This window comes from Lycorma delicatula, chromosome 7, assembly GCF_047948215.1.
Source record: "Lycorma delicatula isolate Av1 chromosome 7, ASM4794821v1, whole genome shotgun sequence".
NCBI classification, from domain to species: Eukaryota; Metazoa; Arthropoda; class Insecta; order Hemiptera; family Fulgoridae; genus Lycorma; species Lycorma delicatula.
In genome coordinates this window covers 95940930-95963411 of record NC_134461.1, presented here as the reverse complement: position 1 = coordinate 95963411, position 22482 = coordinate 95940930, and the positions used below count along the sequence as shown (strand labels likewise).

At 27.4% G+C, this 22482-nt stretch overlaps 2 protein-coding genes across 2 annotated transcripts in view; both read right to left on the bottom strand.

Moving 5' to 3' along the window:
• The window catches only part of LOC142328346 (tubulin-folding cofactor B-like), a 23735-nt gene extending 13576 nt beyond the window's left edge, over positions 1 to 10159 (bottom strand). The window contains exon 1 of the mRNA XM_075372053.1: positions 10135 to 10159. Coding sequence (XP_075228168.1) covers positions 10135 to 10159 — 25 coding nt within the window. The remainder of the gene's footprint in view (positions 1 to 10134) is intronic.
• The window catches only part of LOC142327632 (uncharacterized), a 43467-nt gene continuing 30096 nt past the window's right edge, over positions 9112 to 22482 (bottom strand). The window contains exon 4 of the mRNA XM_075370840.1: positions 9112 to 22482. Coding sequence (XP_075226955.1) covers positions 20885 to 22482 — 1598 coding nt within the window. The 3' untranslated portion in view covers positions 9112 to 20884.

The window sequence follows — 22482 nt, the reverse complement described above, 5'->3', positions numbered from 1 at the left end:
AATAAAACAACATTATTCAAAGAGCGATTGATTTTATTAAGCTCAAAAATTAAATGCCTTTAGCTAATTTCACAATACAAATTGTAAAGCAAGAAAAAAATGTAAAAATACATTTTCATCACAAAAATGAATAAAATACTGCAAATATCAGTAAAAATGTTATCCATGTCATGAAAATAAGTCTTAACAGAATACATTCATTGTAATGTTACAATATACTAAAGCTATTTATAATAAAAAAATTACAATAACTGAGACCACTTTACTACCTTAGCTGAATAGAAGCTATTTTAAATATTTACTGTTACTTAAAAGAGATATTGGTCATATCATATTAATATATCATTTCATTCAAAATTCAATTCATCATCACCAGTGTAAAAGATACAAACTTATGTTTAGTTTGTATTTAAAAATGACCTTTGATCAATCTTTTAATATTAAAATAAATACTAATATTTTTATTAAAATAAATGGAAATATTATATAATAAAATAATTATATCAAATAATATAAAAATATACCTGAATAATATCTGAAACATAGTGTACAGGAGTTTTGTCAATTGCCTACCTCATCAAATTTGCTTCATCATGATTTTTGGAAACCAAATTATTAATGTGGCACTGACTGTTAGCATTTAATCCTCACTTTACATTATTAATTTTCATAGATGCCTACTTTCAGAGATGTTCCAGTTGTTATGCAAGAAGTAGATTTTCATGAATTCTTTAAATATACCATATCATTTTATAATTATTTTTTTTAAATGGCTCTTAACAGAGAACAAGATCATCTACAGTCTTCCAAGAAAATAGGAAGATGATGCATCACGTACTTCAGGCAAATAATGGCAATAACAGTATAACTTAACGAGTAATTAATAAAAGACACAGACTCCACCAAAAGTTTTCATTTTAAATTTCTTAAAAAACATCTTATTAGTATTTGTATGATTATCCACTAAAAACAGTGGTCAGGTCTAATAGGACATTAACAACTGTCTATACACAATTATTTATGAAAACAATCAACAAATATTTTCGAACAGTAAAACAACTGCTTCCTAAGCAACCCATTAACTTATAGTTTCCATTCAGATGTGTATACTGTTTCTAGTTCACTTTAAAGTTAATAAAAAAAAAATCCTAACATTTTAAACATACACACATAAAAAAATTAAGAAGAAAAACTAATATGATGCCATCTTTTGGTCACGTGGCTAACAACAACTAAATTAATGAAACTGACCCCTTTTGTGCTGCTGTTAACAATTTGTTAGAGCTGAAATTCTAAATCATTCACACCACTGGTCATTTGTTATTGCTATTCAGTAGACAATATTGTTTACTATTCACTTCAAATTTTAAACGAGTGTACTTTTTAAACATAACTGCACTTCAATTGGAAAATAATGTAATTATATAAAATGGTCATGTAAAACTTGTCTTAAATAAATTCTATAAATTACTGATATAAATGGAATGTTTCTGAATACAATTAATGATTTAATTTACAGCCCTTGTTTCATACAAGGTGTGGCTTACATACAATGTTACATTATTTAATTTCAGAAACAGTATTCTAGGAATGAAAGTATTTAAAATAAAAATAATAATTTTTAAAACAACATTTCTTCAGTTGTATATTTGTAAGTGCAAAATGAACATGTAAAACATAAATGTCATCAATATGTTTCCATCAAGTGCTGTAAGTAGAAACACATTTTCTAGACTTTAATACCTCTGAATTAACTTATAAAATAAACAATCTCAATTTTGAGAGATGAGTTTTTGTACTATATATTTTTGTGAGATCAAAATGATTTAATTATGAAATAATCAGGCTTTGAAATTCAAATCTATTTCCAGCGAACATCATTATAAAACTTTTATTTATGTATTTTTTTTTTTTAGTATAATATTAACTTTCATGGGAATTTGTTTCAAATTTTTAATATAAAATGAAATAAGGGGAAAGGAAAGTACAAAGTACAAAAACAATGTTACATTGACAAATTAGCCAAAACAGAGATATCACGTCATTTATTAAGATAACTTCATTAGAACCAAAGATTAACTAAAACCAATAAATTATGTTCAGATAAAATATTATATACAATAAAGAGTTTTTGACTCTTCATTTGCAACTGGAATTGAAATCTGGAAGACAGTCTTCTGGATGAAAGGCCTTCAAGGTCAATGGAGTGGTAATAACAGTAATTTTCAATTAAAGATGCACACAAATATGCAAATATAAAAAAACAATAATACGTACTCTAAAAAAATCAGTAGTCTATTCCAATAATAAAAAGCTATATACACTCACATAGTGTGGTTTATTTAGTTTGTGCTTTCACTATTACATAGTTTGAATACATAAATGGTGTGCATGAAATAACCAGTGATTAGGATTGCGATTGTGGTGATTAAGATCTGCAAAATAAGATATGTAGTGAAGATATACACCTTACTTTCATATGTTGCTTATCTTACTGGATATATATATATTTTTTTATTGTATCTATATGTACTACAATATTGTAATACATGTAGCATATTCTATTCTTTTATGAGGCTCATCTTACAAAAAATGTGGAAAGGATTTTTCTCCTTCAAAAAAGAGCTAGTAGATACATATTTTTATAAGACCTAAATCGGTTCCTGCTGTGAATCTTTTATTAATCACAGTATATAGACAATTTCATCCCTCTTTATATAAAAAAATCACTTTATTTATTGTAAAAAATAATTTAATTACAGATTCAAGTAAACATGAGTACAATACTTGCCATAGAGGTTTTGCTATTCTCAAGCACAGAGGTTGATCTTTTCAAGAAACCTTCATATTTGGGAAATAAGTTTTTAAGAATAATTGTCCAAAAAATTTCTTCTATAATTCATAATTTTAATAGACTGCTTGAAGCTATTAAAATTCAAATGGTTGGTTCAAAATTGTTTTAATAATGCTGGGGAATTTTTTGACTGGCAGGTCTGAAGTTGAAATAATAATAATATTATTCATAGTAGATTGTATGACGAATTTATAGTATTGTGTTTGTTTGTGTACTGCAGTATGTATGATTTATTATATACAAATTTCTTGGGTCAACATTAACAAATATAAAAATTCTAATAATGAAAATGAAGTTTTTAAATTTTTAATTTAGCATTACAGTATTCAACAATGATAAAATAACCTAATAGTAGAGGTCATGGATAAACGCATTCCTTACAATCTAATGTTTCCCAACACCTAGAACATCGAAGATCAAAGAGTAGCATCCAGAAAATACAAAAGTCTGAAGTATTGTGTAGTCAAAATGCCAACAACCAGAATCACTTTTAATAAATCAGTTTCTGCAGATCACTGAAGAAAACAACGTCGGGTGCAGTTTCAGAGAGCATTACTGGAATTTTTTACTGAGTAATGACCATAATGTAGATTTATTAAAAATAAAGTTTAGTCAGGCCAAGGAAAACAGATAAGCATTGGAGTATATGAAAGAACAATGACTCTACCTCAAAGCAGACTATGACGCCATATAAAAACAAAAGCTTGTCTTTTATGGATTAACAAAAGTGAGCCCCAACCAAGAGAATTTTTGATAAATGTAATGGAGACAAAACTAACATGAGATGTTTCAAACAAATCAAAGAAAAAATCAGAATTGCAGGTACAAAGCATACAAAGAAAACAAAAACATTCAGAAAGAAGGTGTAAGATTTAAGGATCAATGAAAAAAATGGTCGGGAGAGAGAAACAATACCGCTTGAAAATAAAATTGAGTTGGAAGAATACTTCACAGACTTCAAGGAAAAAGAAAAATGGATTACTAAAGAAAAATTAAGTAAAGAAGACATAAAAAGTTTATCACAGATAGATTTTGAATAAAATATTGATTAATAAAAAAATATAATAAATAGAAATCCAGAAAAAATTCTTTAAAATATTTGGATTTTATGACAATAAAACATGGACCATATAAATCTGAAAAATATCACATGAATAGAGAGGTTTTGATGCACATTACAAAAGAAACATTAAAACTAGGTGGGTTGATTGAACTCAAAATGAACATAAAAAGGATTTATGATAATTTAGGTAGTACAGAATACTGTATATGCATAAAAAATCAATTAGGTAAATGAAAGTAGATTTTAGATAATTAAGAACATCACAAAGTATAAATTGATTTAGTGGCAATTATAAAGAAAGGAAGTTTTATGTCTAAGGAAGGTATCAACACTAAAGAGAAAAATTATATTTAAAATAACTGGACAGGTTGACCAATTAGTGTAGAATAAAAAAGAATCAAGAGTTGAATTGAACACTGCTTGAGCGACTGACAAAAAATCAAGAGACCAGCAGTTAAAAATTTATATGCTTTCAATGTTTATTACTTCAATTTCCAATTTACAGGGTGATCATAAATTATTCAGCGCATTTTAGGTATTAATAAAAAAATAAAGCAATGCACTTACATGCATATTTTATTGTTGAACAGGGCATTTCAAATGGCCTGTTCATTATTAAACTGCTGTTTCAATGTTTGTTTATAACAAATTAACTTCAAATACATTAAATATAAGCACCTTTTTTGGAGCATAAAATGTCTAGATGATATTCAATTTCACACCACACATTACAAAGAATATCTGTTGTTATTCCATTAATTACACCTTCGATTCTTCTTTTTAGTTCACTGATGTTGACAATGTTCATTACATACATCCTATCTTTGACAAACCCCCAAAGAAAGAAATCGAGTAGTGTAAACTTCATGGGATCAAGGTGGCCAGGAAAGTTAACCATCACAGCCAATCCAACGTTGAGGAAGTTGTTCATGTAGGCAGTCCCTAACATGTAAACAAGTAAATCTTGGTTTGTCGATGTTCAATTTGTATTGCATACTCCTGTAACATATCTACTAATTAGTTAATAACCATTGGCTCAGCAAAGAAGAATGATCCATCACTTCATGAGCAGTCAATGCACAGCAAACATTAATTTTCAGGCTATCATGTTGTGTTTGCCGAATGATATCAGGATTCTTGCTATCCCAAATCTGACAATGTGACCAGAAACCTGGAAGGTACTTCATCAAAAATTTACTTTTTCTAAAAACACATTATCTTCATTCACTTTATCAAGAAAGTACAGGCAAAATCATAATAGCGTGGTTTATTATAACCTTGAATTGCGTGCACTAACTGAATTCTGTATGCATGAAGTTTTAGGTGCTTCTGTAGAACCTTCACAATGGTCAATTGTAATATTCCCAGTTCTGAACTTGCACAACAAGTTAGTTTACTCAGGCTTTTCTGAAAAGTTTATTTTACTCAACCCACAACTTCCTCGAAGACAGTAGGAGGTCAGCCAGCACCTTTTTTGTGTGCTATGCTTCCTGTATCATTAAGCTGCTGTGATACCATTGTTTAATAGTTTTATTAGGAGAATCACAGCCTTACTGTAAATGAAAATGTCTACAAACAATAATAACAGATCCACTTTCATGAAATCATAGTAAACACACTGCTTTTTCCTGCATGGTAGCCATTGTTCAACTGATAATCTACTATGTTATTGCACTGTGCTGCCATTTTCATTCAAAGTAATCAGTAACTATATTACCTTATTTTCATCTAATGTTTGAAAAAAAACAACACATGCTAAATTGCTTTTTTCATTTTTTATTAACCTCTTAAAATGCACTGAATAATTTATGTTCACTCCTGTATACATTATATATATATGTGATGCAATATTATATAGAATATATATATATATATATATATATATATATATATCATTTATATTTTTAAAGATGTTATTTTCAGAGATGTTAATTAAAAGCACACACAATTTAAAAGTTTTTTATAAATAATATATTATAAAAATAATTTTGTACAATTAATTATTTCCAGGTTCAGTTATTCTGTCTGCTACAAGAAAAAAAGTATAAATAATTGAAAAATTTTGCCTATGAAAGAAAATAGGAAATTTTGCCTATAATTTCTTTATTCTGCAGCCTAATAGTTTGTAGAATATCATATACAAGAGCTGTTAAAAAGAAAATTCAGTTAACTTATAATTTACATTAAACAAAGCAGCCATCTGACAAAAGTGTCTGAATTAAATCCACCCATAGAATGAAGCTTAAAATGTTCAAAGCAATTCTGAAGTAACAGTTATTGAATATAAAACAAACTAACAAAAACTAAAATCCTAAGAACCAAGCAAAACTTAAAAATTTCTGTTATAAACAAGATAACTATCTTTTTAGCACTTAATAAAAACAAGGGATTTTTTGTTATCTTACATTCCATGATATTTTACTAATAATATAGCAATTGTTATAGTACACTATGGTAATAGATTATGTTCTACTTATTCATAGATTTTGACAATTCTGATACTACAATATAATAGATTTCTTGCACCAACATGAATTAATGCTTATCCTCCAAAGATGAAAAATTAATTTTACTAAATTAGTAAAATTAATAGCAAATGAATGGGTTAGCCTTCATATGCTGTGCTATGGTGTTTCTATGGCATAAGCTACATGATGGAAGTATCATACCATTCATTCCTCAGCTACATATGTTGTGATGACAACAGCACTAAAGTAATTCTTACTATATAGTTCAAAGCAATGTATACATTGCTTTATAATATCTTCATTATAAAATATCATAATAATAATGATATCTTATTATAATATCATGTATACATAATATCTTTATTATAAGTAATGAAGATATAAAACTGGAATGAGAGCAATGTAAAATTATAAACAATCATAGGTTTGTTGATTCATTAGCAGTCACACAACAATATTAATGCTGACAGTTTTCAAAAATTATTTGCACTTTTATACAACTTTTCACTGTAAACAATTATTAAAATTAAACTTAAAAAGTAATAATATTTGTACAGATGCTAATAACAGTGTCAGCTATTATGAAATATAAAAAATTTCTTATTTTAAAGACAATAACAAGATTGGAGCGTAAAGTAAGGATAAACTACCAACAGCCAAATCCACCTTAACTTCAACAAACTGCTGCTTGCCATAAATTACAGAGCTGGCACTTTCACTTCATCAATGGTATTTATCACTGAACATTTTTTATTGCATTGAATTATATGATTCAACACCACACCAATACATATACAATATGTATAAAAGTAAAATAAAGTTAATGAAATGTAATTGAAAAGAGAATAAAGAGGAATTAATTTGAACATGATTTATCAGAAGTTACAGAATCTTTCTAGTTAATAAATAAAATTATAATAATGGACAAAATAATGCAGACTGGTGCAAGCAAAAAGAAATCTATACAATCAAATGTTGACTAAGAATTTGAAAGAAATTTATAAAAATATTTACGTAGAGCATAACTCTTTGGAAGAGTGAAACAAGGACTGTAATAAAAACAAAAAAAAAGGAATATAAGCCTTTGAAGTGGGGTGTTACAGGAAGTTTTTAAAAATTAAAAGAGTTGAAATTTGAAATAATATAGCCTTTAAACAAACAGAAAAGAAAAATTCAGAAAACCTTGTAAAGAGATGAACTTTGTAAGATTGGAGAAAGTAAAGATTGTAGATATTGATAAAGATTATAAATACATGAAACAAGACAACTGAGGAGATAGGATAATATTATCCAAGACTAAAAGAATAATGCAAAAAAAAGGAATGGAGAATAGCATCGAACCATTCATCAGACCAACAATTATGGAAAAAGGAAAATTATTAAATAAATTACAATAAGCAAAAAGATCTGCACACAATATAAGGTCTGCAAGGTATGTTTTACACTAACATGAATAAACTGCATATCTTTTTTTTCAGATTGTCAAGAATGTCAGCAATTTTACAAAAATTAGGCTTGCATTTTTTTCTTATCCAAGGTTATACATATGAAAAAATATGTAATAATAATACGGGTCACATTACAAAAAACATATAAATGTTCATAAATTCAACAAACCAAATCCCCATTTTACAATGATAACAAATTTAAACTTAATTTTATGATTTGGTTAAATTATAGTTTACATTAACAAAACAGCCATTTGGCAAAGTTTCTGTATTACATGTACCCATAGAATGAAATTTAACATGTAGGAGGGAATTTAAAATAGCAATGACAGTATAAAAAAAAAACCTTTAATGAAAAGTAAAATCCACAGAGCCAAGCAAAAATTAAACATTTTTTTTAATCTAAAATTCCATACATTTGAAAAAATTAATTTGCTACAATTAGCAAATTGACTATTCAATTATAAATATTACATGGTTAATTTAGTAAATTCATTCAATATTTATAGTAATTTTATAAAAATAATGTTTATTAAATATAAAACACAATATTAGAAACAAAATATTTTGTAACTAAATAATCAGTTATTCGTAAAATAAATTAAAATTTAAGTTGTGTTATTTTAAAATAATTTTTAAATTACAAACTTCTCGTAATTAATGTATTAATTCTCACTTGAAAAAATAATAAAGTAATAGTCTAACAGTGATCAAATGAAAAAAATAAAGAGTAATTGTGTGTTAAGTTTTAAATTAAAAATATTTATAATACTTCAGAAGATTTTCAATGTCAAACTATAAATTATAAGGTTTACAAGCAAATATCACCAAATTTTACAATCATCCATTACTAATTTTTTTTTTTTTTATATGATTAACCAAAAATTAAAGATAAACTTAATTTTGTTCGTTTATTTCAGCTATGAATTTTAACTATCTAAAAATTCAGTAAGATTAGATATGATTGAATCTTCAACATCACTCAAATGCAATTAACAAGTTATATAGTTCTTTCGCTTATTTGATTGACAAACCACTCAACACACCAAAAAATGGTTTTTACTTTTACTTTCTTACCCTCTTTAAACAAACTTTTTTCTGTAATATTACGTTTAATGTTTTTAATTTATATATACAGTTTTAGAAAATTACCTGATATAAACCAAATAATTTTTTACACTATTATATATACAAAACAGGGGTACTAAAAAAAAAATAATAAAATAATTAAAGAATAAATGGGTTATTTAATATTAAAAAAAACAGACATGAACACTGTTGATAAATAAATAAATAAATGTTTATTTTTACTGAAAATAAAAATAATATAAAATATAACATCAAATTATTTACATTAAAAACCAAATCATAAATAATTATTATTATAATTATAACAAAAGAAATATAAATTTAAAATAAGTAGTAATAGTAAAATAAACAAATTGCACTATTAAACTAAATACACACACACATATGTATATAATACACCCAAGTTAATAGAAATTAGATATTTTATGTTAACATAAATTCTATTTACACTAAAAAATATTTTCATACATACTGGTTAAAATGCAAATGAGTAGGCAAATTAATGAAAAAATTAAAAATGATTAAATGAAATAAGCCATAATAATAAACATATTGCTTGACATTAACTTACTCAAATCTTTCTACCACCTTTTTATAAAAATTACATTGTGATATGATATCTACATATTATAAATCGTATTTTTTACAAATACTGAACAGAACTTAACATAAGATGACTCACTGTATAAAAAAAAATCCTATGTACCACACAGAACTCTTACTGAATAAGGAATTACAACAAATAAATTGGGTATTATTCCTAGTCCATTTTTCGAAGAGAATAAGAGTTAACTAAAGTTTCTTGGAATAGGTGTGTAGAGCTGAAGAAAAATAAGATAAAATAATGCTTCTGCACATCACCATCTGTGACTATTTTCAAAACTTAATAGCACAAAATGATTATTATCTTATGGTGAACAGATTATGTAATGAAAGTAATCAAAAACTTTTATTTAAACGCTTTCAACAACTGTAATAATTGAGCAAATATAGGAATTCTTTTTCCTCTATCTGTTCTTAATGAAATTTATGGCACATATTTAGTATGTGCATTTATATTTTATTATTTTATTCCATTTGCCGGAAGAACTGGAATGGCAAAGGGCAATTTTTTGTTTTGCACTTAATGTTGGCTTCTGAATTTAAAAAATAGAACATATAAAAAAATGGTGGCATATATTCAAAACACATTTTTTTATGGTTCTCACTCACTCTCATTTGCATTCTGCAATGCCATTGACACTACAAAAATCTTCATTTAGTTACATATTTAAACAGGAAAATATAAACAGAGATAAATAAATCAGTTGAAGTTTGTAATTATAAAATTCTTTAACTAAATATAAAAAATTGTCATTTCTTTTAATATTAAAAAAATCATTTAAAAACAGATCTATAACACATGAGTTTAATGATTATCACTGTATACTGTACATGAAGACTAGCCAGCACATAAATTGATATGTCCTGTAACAAGGGTAAAACATTATGTGATGAAAGTTAAATAAATTAAGTGCTCTCATTATACCGACAATAGCCAATCTCTATGGCAGAGTGATGGTTCTGGATTTGAATCCTTGTTAGCTTGACATTTTTCATGTGCTACAAAATTAATCTACCTCATCCAGCAACTGTAATTGGGCATAAATCAGTTGTTTTAAGTATTAATAAATACATAAATGATCTGAATCCACTCATTCTTGTTTTACCCAGATTCACTAATTTCTTTTTAATTTTATTAATAAACTAACATTTGTATTAACATCTAAATCAAATGATTGTTAAATACCGTGCATAATAATTAATATTATGCTGCAATTATAAAATTAAAATTTACAGACAAAAGATCATAAAGTATCATTATCATAACATGTTATTATGGATGAAAAAGTTACAATATTAATGTAATAAATTTTTAAAAAAATGTACATACAACTGACTACACAAAGAGGTAAATTTGAGATGATTTAAAATTACCTGAATACAAGTAGGCAAAAATCCCAGCCACTATCTCACAACACTGAAAATATTTCAACACAGCCTAAATTTTATATGATATTTCTAATGATAACACAGTGACAACCTCACAAAAATTCATTATGCGTGTTATTAAAGAAAGTAAAATTTAATAATACCCCAATTAAAATTTTTCTTCAACTTCACAATTGTTTTGTAAATAAATGTTGAAAATATTACCTGAATAAAAATCACACTTAAAATTCATAAAAATCCATTACTTTTAAATATGTATAGCACTTTTCAAACAATTTAAACTGATGGATACATCAAACTTATATAAAACAGGTTAATGACTGCTGAATAATCACAAAATAGTCGTCATCCATCAATTGGGAGTACTGAAGTGATGATTTTTAAAAAACATATAGTCAAATTAGATTAAGGATAAATTAACAAGGAGTGAATGTTAAATAAGGATTATGATTAGATAACAGTTGTTTTACCACTTATCCAATGTATTATAAATAACTCATAAAAACTAAGTAATAATATGTGGTATTCAGAACCAGAGTGAACAAAGTCCATTTAAAAAAAATATTTATATTATTGCTTCCTAATACAGATAAATGTTAGTTTTATTCCCAGCCATAACAAACCAAATAAAAAGTAACTTTTTATTTTTAGAACTAGAAAAGAAATATGTTCCTGATTTTTTTTCTAAACAATCGGATGAAATCTATTCTGGTAAATAATGTTTTCCCATTATTTTTTTATACTAATTTTTACATTAAGAAATTGTAGTATACCTCAAAGTAACAATATTACTTTAACTGTAAATATACACTAATTTAAACTGATTTTGAGTAACAGTTCAAAAGTTACTATAAAGTAGATAAATTACTAAATTGTAAGATTAATCAATCTCAAAAATTCAGCAGGATTGTTTGAGAGCAGTTTAAGCTTTTCCAAAAAAATGAAAATGAAAAACTGAGGCTACCTCATTTTTCATTATTTTTTTATTCTGGATTTAAGATCTAGTCTATTATTCTTCATAATATAGTACAGTAATGTTAAAATAAAATGTGTAGGTTCTTATGAGTTACACAACATTGTTTTTAGGTTTGGTTTGGTGTGTCAATACCATTAGTAACCATACTCTAACATTCTTGTAATTTTTTTCTTGGGAATTAAGTGTGGGTAGGTGACTTGATCAGTTGTTTATTTTCTATTTAATAAGATATACCATTAATAGAGGGGTTTTCGTTTATTTCAGAAAATAATAAAAGTGACGCTGTTTTGATTAATACAGAAAGACCACAGTAATACTGAAGCGAAAAGGGAAGGTAACAATAATACTGAACCGGAGAGCAGGTCCCAGTAATAGTGAACTTGAGGGAGAAGGTTCCACAAACCTACGAACCTGAGAGGGAAAAGAAGAGGGTGAGAAATGAAAGTAACTGGACAAAAAATACTATATGCACCTTAGAAACAGAGGTAACAGCTATAAAAAATACCACAAATAATAATGTATATATAAGTAATGTAATCTGCTAAGACTTTCCTGTTAAATTTTGATTTTAGTGTAAGAAACACTCCTCTGACAAGATAGGCAATATTGCTGATAAGATATTTTTTTAATCTTCTTTGACATTAGGCAATTATTCCTAACAGAATGTTTACCTCTAAGGCCTACATAAAGTAAAAAAAAACTCAGCAACATCTCGCTGCTAAAATGGAGAAGGGACAAAAAAATCTGTTTTAATTACAATTTTACATTAAGTGAAAGTAATGTGTTGTGCAAGAAATATATATTTAGTATTTTGCAAATAAGCAAGGGGTTGACTTTATAGATGCTTGAGGAAAGAGAAAGTTTTTGGGGTGACAGACTTCTGAGGAAGACATACTCAGCGAACAAGCTGGACACGACTTATATCCTTCAACAGTATCAGGTCTTTCCCGTCCTTACAAAGTCACTATTCCAGGAAGGATAATCCTGAAAGAAAATAGCTACACCCAGATCTCTCAAATTGTAAAATGTACATGGAAAAATCTGTTTCAGGAAATAAAGTTCCACTAAAGAAAAAATTTAATGTTTTACCACCAAATTTAATTTGCATTTGAAACACCAGTACAGACATACCTGCGACTATGGGAGCATATTTTCACCCTTGATGATTGGATTAATCTTATAAAAAATGCTAAAAGAAAGCAGCCACATTTTAAAGTACGAAATTAAACATAACCAATTCCTTTCAACTAAATCAAAATTGAGTCCATTACAATAAAAAAAAGATACAAATAATGAAGAATTAAATTGGTTAAAAATAAGATGGATAAGAGCTGTCAGAAATTCTCCATTTAGTTTGTTTTGCAAAAAACATTCTATGAGAATATACCTTTCCATAAAATAAATTTAAAAAAATGGCTAGAGAGGCTTTTTTTTTTAGGAAATGTTATTCAACAGCCTCTGTATTCAAGTTGTTGCAGGGTGAGTTTGAATACAAAAGGGATGTGAGTGGATCTTTTGTCCAATCTCCAGTTTATCAATCCTACTATAAAAATCTTCCAGTAGAAATAGGAACTAGAATGAACCACCAGTCTAATGAAGAGGATATAGAAGTTGATAATGATGAAATTATGCTTAATTATAATTAAATATTTTTATTTTCTACAAAAGATTTTGTGTATTTTTTTTAATCTTAGTAAAAATATTATATATATATTAATATATATATATATTAAATATATATTTAAGTACAAATATATGATTTACGATAAACATAATAAAATAACTGTAATTACAAGAAATTATTTTTTTACAGAAAACTTTAATCTGAGTTTCTGGGAAATTTCTGAAAGTGAATTTGGCCCACTATGGTTGTGAACACCTCATACATAATATGTACATTAGATGCCTCAACTGTAATGATTCTAGGTAACCCAACTGGTCATCTTCAAGAATAAGAAGTACCTCATGTTCATAAGCTCCTCAGACTTTAAAAGATTAAAAGACTTTAAAAGATACTTTAAAAGATAGAAACTCTGACTAGAGCCAATGGTACATTAGATGCTTTGTATGCATCAGAACCATTGAAGGAACAAAGCAGACAGTTCACAGCAACAAATTAATGCACCCCTTAATATGGTAAATGCATTATACACATGGTTTGATTATGTAGGCCAAACAAAAATTGTAGTAATTAAATCTTTCTTTTAATCAAATAATTATTGCAATAGTTTTTATATGATGAAAATTTAATAAAGTTAAAACACTATAAAGGTTAATTAAAACAGATATTATAAGCAAATCAATTATTTAATATTTAAACACTTCATTTATTATCAATATTTTATCATAGCCATCATCAACCATATCTTACCATCAAAAAAAATTAAGTGCTAGGTCAAGTCCACAGTATTTAAATAAAATGAAAATTGAATAAAATACACAACTATGATGACTGTGGATATTGACAATCAAGTAGTTTATAAATAAAAATAATTATTTGTAAACAAAATATAAAAACTGAAAAATTATGCACAAGAAACAGTTCAAGGACTGAAAATTCATGACACATATTTTTAAGAATCAGTTATGTGCAGATTGAAAATGATATAAGACATTTTTACACGCATAATTTAATCGATTGCAAATTGAAAATGATACAAAATGTTTTTATACCCACACCTCCAATATTACAATAAATGTAATTCTCTGACAGAAAAAGAAAGCTAGAAAATCATTTTTTTTTTAATCATATAAGATGGAGATTCAATTTAAATAAAATTTTCATATTGTGCTCATGAGTCCAAAGTAGACAACTTATTCAACAAAAACTTTAAGTATTGTGAGTGTAGAAAAAATACTAAAAGATCATCTCAAATTTACCAATGCGAGTGTGCAAGGTTAATTCCTTGCAGTACGAACACAAAAAGAAGAGATGGTTTCAAACTCAACAATAACCTGAGATAAAAACAGGTGCAATATTTCACCAGCATAACAACCAAGAATACATATATATAAATTTTATCACAACCTCATCCAATACCTTAAGTTAAGAAAACATAAATAACACTATTACAATACTATTTTATTTAACAAAATTAACATTTTAAATAAAACTGGGCAAATGATTCATTTTCTTTAGTAAACTAATGATAGGGCTATTAAAAAAAAGAAAAGAATAATTCATAATCAAACCTTGCCTCTATTTTTCTGCAGATTTTACAAATTGTTTTGTCATTTGCCTTCAGTTTTTCTCATAAAAAAGTAGCTTATAGCCTTAATATACCCAATCACCTCCATCATCATACAGGCAAACAATCATCACCCACAGATAGTGAAGAATTTTTAAGGTTATACATATATTATTTATTCAATAATTTAATACAATAATATACTAAAATCTACCTATTATGAGTTACATATTAATAAAAATAAAAAACTGACTTTTCTTCCTCATCAAATATAAAATACAAATTTATCACCAAGTCACTGGTTAAGGCAAGAGGAAAGTAGAAACAATACACATTAAAAAATTTCAAGCAATCATTTAAATAAGTGTAAAAATCTACTTACTGTAACATTCGGCATAGTATTTTTAATATGCTATAAAAATTTACATTCCATATTTTCATACACAAGCTTCAAAGGTTATAGTTTATTAATCATAAAAAGACCCAAAAGAGTTAACCTACAAGTATCGCAATATTAAATAAAATGGTTCTTTGCAACAGTTCAATAAAATTACAAGCAGGAAGTTTTTTAAGTTTACTTATACATAAATGTTAGTCCACCTTTTTATGTTGGTAACAGTAATTTAATTTAATCATTTCCTTCATAAATAAATATCTTTGCTACTGGTAAGATTTTTTTTTTGTTAAATTAGTGAGAGTAGGAATCTAAGGAATTTTTTAAAGATTATTATTATCAAAACAGATGTTAAATCATTAATAAAATGTTTATTCTGCATTTTTTCACTTAATATATATATATATGTATGAATAAGGTGAGTGAGTACTAATAAACCAGACTCGAAAAATACAAAAAATTAGGGTTAGTTCCACTAATGAATTTATGAAAGAATTAAATCAAAAAACAAAGTGACTGATAGGTCTACATAATCAGCCTAGTAAAAACAATCTGCAGTTTCTCCAAAGTACTCAACACACTATTTATTGTATCAATACAATATTAATTACTTAAACTTTTTCAATTTACTACTGAACTCTATCTAAAAAACAATTTTATGGGAGGTTTATTATTAAAATTAGATTTACCTTTAGCAGGAAACCATCTTTTTTAACCACTCATGGATAATACCAATAACTTTTACTAGAGTTAAAAAGAGTGAAAAATTAAATTGGATAACATTGTACATATATTAAATGCCACCATATAAGTTGTAGGTGATCTAACATCTATCAAAAGTCACTCTTGAAAATAACAACCATTATCAATAAGCATCCCATACCAGACTTACAGGAGGAAATGAGGAATGAAATTCTCATGGGCATTGATGCATATTAGCAAGCAAAATCCACGGAGTATAGGTGATATTCACCCCAAACACCTTCACTCTGTTTACCACAGAGAATGCCTTATAACAAACACTATTTTCTCTGACAAGGAAAGTCTAGTAACTTTTGTACCTTGAGTATTTTACATACCTTAAGAGAGAGGTACCACAATCTTAAGACTGCAGTGAGTAGAGAGTATTAAGTAGCAAATTAATTTATCTCTTCAAATTTTTTTTACCAGAGTCCAAACCACCACATTAAATATAAAGGCTCTGTAATCAGCCAAATTAGGATTCATAAGTACCTACGTGTTTTGTTCGATGAAAAATTGCTGTTTAGCAACCATATTAAACAAGTAGCAGCGGATGCCGTCTCTGTCATGCACAAGCTTAGGAGGATTGCTTGGAAGGACTAAGGGCTGTCAGGCCATCAATTGTATATGGTATACACAGGTGACTTAAGAGAGTATGACCACTTATGCGGCGCCCATTTGGGCGCATAGGTTGGACAGGAACAGAGCAATTATTCTAAATTTAAGGAGTGCCCAGCATAAAATATTATTCTAAATTTAAGTAGCCTTGATAGTATGCACTAGGTGTTTTTAAAACAACCTCCTACAATGCTACCACTGTATTGGGAAAGGCTCTGCCAATCGACTTAGTGGTGAAAGTTCAGGTTGCCGTGGAAATTGCAAAGAGGTAGGGAAACCTCTTGCACTGTTTCTTGTATTTATATATGTATTTTTAATAAATTTAACATTTTTTCGATCTATTTCTCTTTTATTTATTGACCCAACCAATTTTATTTTTATCATTATTAATATGATTAATCTACTTATCATTAATTATGTTTAAATTATTAAACTTCTGAAATGTAAAATGTAAGACAGAGTTCATTACGTAGGGCCCCTAAGTGCAACCAATGAGTCGAAGTCTCACTCCACCCACCACACGCATGAACGTGCTGAATGGAATAAGTATTTTACGGGGTCCAATATAATTTAGCTTACAGTGAAGAAAACTAAATTGATCGCTGCGGAATAAAATTTTTATATTTAAGTACAAGTATTGAGTACAACGTGTACAAATTTCAGACCTTAATATTGACAAATGAGGTCGTATAAATTTTTTGAAAAAAAAACTATCTTGGCTCCGTTAAGTCATACAAGGATTTTTTTTAAATTCGTAGAAAATTGGCAGCTATCGAAGTCGATGTTTTGGTCGATTTTTCGCGTATTTGCACGAAGCGCACTATTTGCACAGGTTAGTACAATTCATAAAGAAAATTTTAAACCCCAGATGGGCCATGTAGGTGCATTACAGTATTAAGTTATTCGAGCTTTAAGAAAACGTATTTTTTTCAAAAAACTCAGATTTTTATAAAAATTATTGAATATTTTGCTAAAGTCAAAAAAGGTACTTATTCTTCTCACCAATGACTACATTATTCAGGAAATTTCGTCCAAAACCTTTTTTCTTTTTAAATACATTAATAATTGAAGAAAACATTATTTAGCACTTTTTTTTGCAATAACTAATTTATTTGCAGATCAACTGACACTGGGCAGGGATAAAATTTTTGTTTCAAAACGTTCTACAATTTTTGTTTACTTTTTTTTGTAACACTTCTAGTTTTTCTATAAAACGAAAAAAAAATGTTTTTCACCAACTATGGACACCATTTTGAAAATTATGTAAAAAAATTGAGAGAGTGGAAAAATAGTTCATTCAATTATACAAATTTTTTTCCTATTTTTACGTCTTGCCTAACGGAAGTTAATTTTGACACATAAAAATCTAATTTGATTGGCCTAATGCACCGGATCTAAATTTCAAAGTTGCACCTAGTCATATATTATAGTATAGAGGGGTTCACCTACCCATTTAGTTTACTATATGACAAGTGAATTGGCTGGACACAAAAGCAAGTGGTGGTGTATTGTACCATGCTTATACCATTCATACTATTAGGTTAGCTCCAGGAGCTAGTCATCAAGAAACTGGTGGCATAAACCATTTGAGGCACAGTAGTCCTTTGTAGCACAGACACTTGGTCTTATGCTTTAGGGCGATCAAATGAGGTGGTGGCAAGAGTAAAGTCAATAAACCAATATCACCTTAAATACAATAAATGAACTGCCATAGAAACCAGTGACAAGTAGTGACTTTACTGAAGTCACTGCTAACTAGTGATTTAGCACTACTATTACAAAATCACACTCGCAAGAGTGTTTACAAAAACTTAAACCAAACTTCAATTAATGATTCGACATATCAAACTGAAGTACAACTGTTCAGCAAACACAGATATAAAAGCCTTTGTTTTTAGTCTCAGTCTATATAATTTTTCCGGAAAAATAATTAACTCACCTTCTAAACATGACATTGAATCCAAATTTGTTAACACATTTTGCATGTGACTTTTTAGGTAATATATGAAAAGTAAAAATTATGAAATTTTGTCAAGTGTGAAGTTAGATAATGATTAATCTGTACGATAAATATCATCATCTCATGACATGAAATATGTAACTGTAACAGGTTCTCCTGTATTTGGATAACTAGCTCAACTTGTATCTTCTAGAGTTAAGCTACGTGCAACAATATGCTGGTCATGTTTTCAATAAATAACAAACAAATTTTTTAGCATGAGACTTTGTAATTACTTTTTTTTAATTAGTTCACTTTTAAGAAATCTGGCATTTAAATATTAAATGGCCACCATTTTGGGAGGAAAAATCCTTTTTTTTATACTGTTAAAAGATTATGTACAAAATGTGTAAAGCAAATCATGTTCAATATTTTAACTAGTAGAGAAGTTTTTTCTTATAAGAAAATTGCAAATAGACAAAGAATAAAACCATTTTTACATCTATCTTCACTGACCTTTTTTTAATCATCCTATATCAGTATGATCATGTTAACAAAACTAATAATAATTATATATATATATCTCACCTTTCATAACTCATCACCCATTTCAACATGTATAAATCATTTTTTTAACCATGCTTGCACATACATATGAAAAGAAAACAAAGTCAACAGAATAAATGAAATGATGACACACTCTTAAGGGAAAACTGTAAATTTTGACTGTAAAATGTTAAAGAAAAGAAATTTCTCACAAAATATAAGAACGGTAACAGCAAAAGAAGATGAAGTAACCAATTTACAACAAATTAAAACATATTAGTCTGCTTGCCACTAAGTCTCTTTAATACAAAAGAAAATTACTCTCAAAAAATATAACTGATAAATTACAGAAAAAAAAGTATTTTTATTATAATCATGTTTCACTGAATCTAGAACAAATCTTTAGCACGAGGATTTAAATTATTCCCTTTGCTGTTAATATTAAGAGTAATTTCATTGTTCATGTAATTTGTCAGTCTTAATTGATAATAAAGAAAATGTTATTGATATTTTGCATATTCTGACAATGAGCAGATGATGACGACGACAATGATGATAATATATATAGCAGTACTTTTATACAAGCTTTTATACAATCGTGCTAAAGTTAGTGTTCTTATATTTTTAGTTTCATATATTCTGCAACATATTTAAATTTTCTTACAGTAGCTATTTGTATGTTGTGATCTTCAGTTGAAAAAAAAATCATGTAACACACTGATCTACTAATATATTACAATAAAATAATTACACACTAACTTTATTTTTCAGTAAAATCATAATTTGATTACATTTGCATTCTTTTTCTAAGTTTACTATACTTACAGTTATAGTGCACATTTATTCAATACATTCAAGAATTTCACAATTTGTCATGTTCCCCATTTTGTTAACATAAATGAATTATAGAAATTTTACAATAAATTTAATTTTTAGAGAACATGTGTTGGAAGTACATAGTTTGTCAACACCAATTTTTCATAACTATTAACTTCTAATTCTACTTGCATAAATAAAAAATAAAAAAATTAGAAGAAAAATTTGTCATAAATTCATTTTTAAAATTGTTCAGTCAAATGTTAATAATTTATGTAGAACCCTGATATTTTTCACTATGTATATCTTTGTAAAAAATACATATTGTGCATGTTCATATATTTTTTAATAAAAAAAAAAAAAATTTTAATTGTATAAAATAATAAAACCACATGTGTTTTATAAAAATATTGTAATTAAATTTGTTATAGCTTCAATAAATAAAATCAGGGTTCTACCATAAATAAAATAACAAAAGATAGCTAAAAAAAATAAGGTTTAAAAAATATTAGTTTATTATCATTATTTAATTACAACAATAAATAATAAAATAAATAAAAATGACCACCAAGAGAAGAATGCGTAGTCTATTATGACCAAACATAAGATGATAAAAATACTTAATTCATGCTCCTACAGAAGTATACAAGAAGAATGTACATTTAATATGACCTAACTAATAAGTAATTGTTCATAATGATACATTCATTAAACTGTATTTTGAGGAAAAAATCTAACTAAAAGCCACATATTTATTTTTTAATATCATTTAAAATATGATTAGAATTTGGAACCATTGACAAAAATTCTTCGTAAGCTTCGCAAGCTTCTTCATCCATATCATCACTTACACCACCATCTTCAAAATCAATACCATTATATTCTTCTTGATCATCATATTCCATCTGTAGCTTACAACTGTCATTTAAAAACTGATTTTCTTCTTCTGTTAAAACTGCTCCGTCTGGCCCATATACTTTACCAAAATCTTTATCATATGTATGACTGTAATTACTGAATAGATTAGATCCATGATGTGATGAAACGATCCCAGGAGTAGCTGTCATGCTGTTATTGTTATTATTACTACTTGCACTGCGACCCCAAGATGACGAAGCTAAATTAATAACGCCATTCATCATATTAAATGTCTGACTATCATGTCCACCCATACTTTTTAATTCAATTAATTTATCTACCAATGGTTTAACACATTCATACTGATCTTCACTCAGTGCCCATCCGCTTAATTTTAATATTTTACACAAACAACAGATATTCATTGTATTTGGATCATCTAATAAATAATTAAGACTGCTGATTAAACCTGCACCTAATGACTGAATCCTTTGACCTTTAACTTCAAGCTGTATGTATAATTCGGCAAAAAACATGATAATATTATATGCTTTCTGCTTATTGTTTATCAGTGAATCTTGTAAAATTTCAAATACAGATTCACATTCATCTAAAATGAAACTTCTAAACGGTGGACAACGACCAGTAGTTACTGTTATTTTATCCAATGCAGTACAAATTTTTGCACCAAAATATGTAAATGTATTTGTTGATATCGACTGACATAATATTTTACTAGCAACCACCTCCAAAGTATTACTGAAACCTGCCCAACGGTAAAATATTCTGTTTAATGCAGATATAATACTGGAAAAGAGGCCAGGATTATGTGTTAAGAGATTTTCAACACTACTTAAAACATCAGAAACTTCTTGCTTATACCTAACATCATGACCCTCAGAATTATCAGTTAAAAGTGCTGTATATGACACCTCTTCTATCAATTTATCAACTTGAAATTCACTATCGTCACTGAATTCATCTGTACCATAAATAGCATCATCTCGTGACATCAAATCTGTAAGTGTAACATGTTCTCCTGTATTTGGATCTATTATTTCAATTTCAGATTTCCTAGGAGTAATCTGCTGGTCATCCTGTTTCAACGAATATGGAACAAATTCTTTAGCATCGGGATTTAAATTTGTATTTAAATTATTCTCTTTGCCATTAATATCTACAGTAATTTCATTGTTTACATCATTATTTTCTTTATCAGTCTTTAACAATAATGAAGACAAACTATCACTGACATTTTGAATATTCTGACAAACAGTAGATGATGATGATGATGATATAGCTGCGGCGTCATCATTCTGTTTTATACAATCACCCTGCATTAACACATTCAGCTGTACTGTAGGTCTTCTTGGAGGTTTTATATCTAAGGAATTCAATCGTTCTACATTATTTTTATGTCCACGACCTCTAGATACTCCACTCAAGGATTCCTTACTTGCTGATGACTGTATCTTTCTATTGACGGCATTTT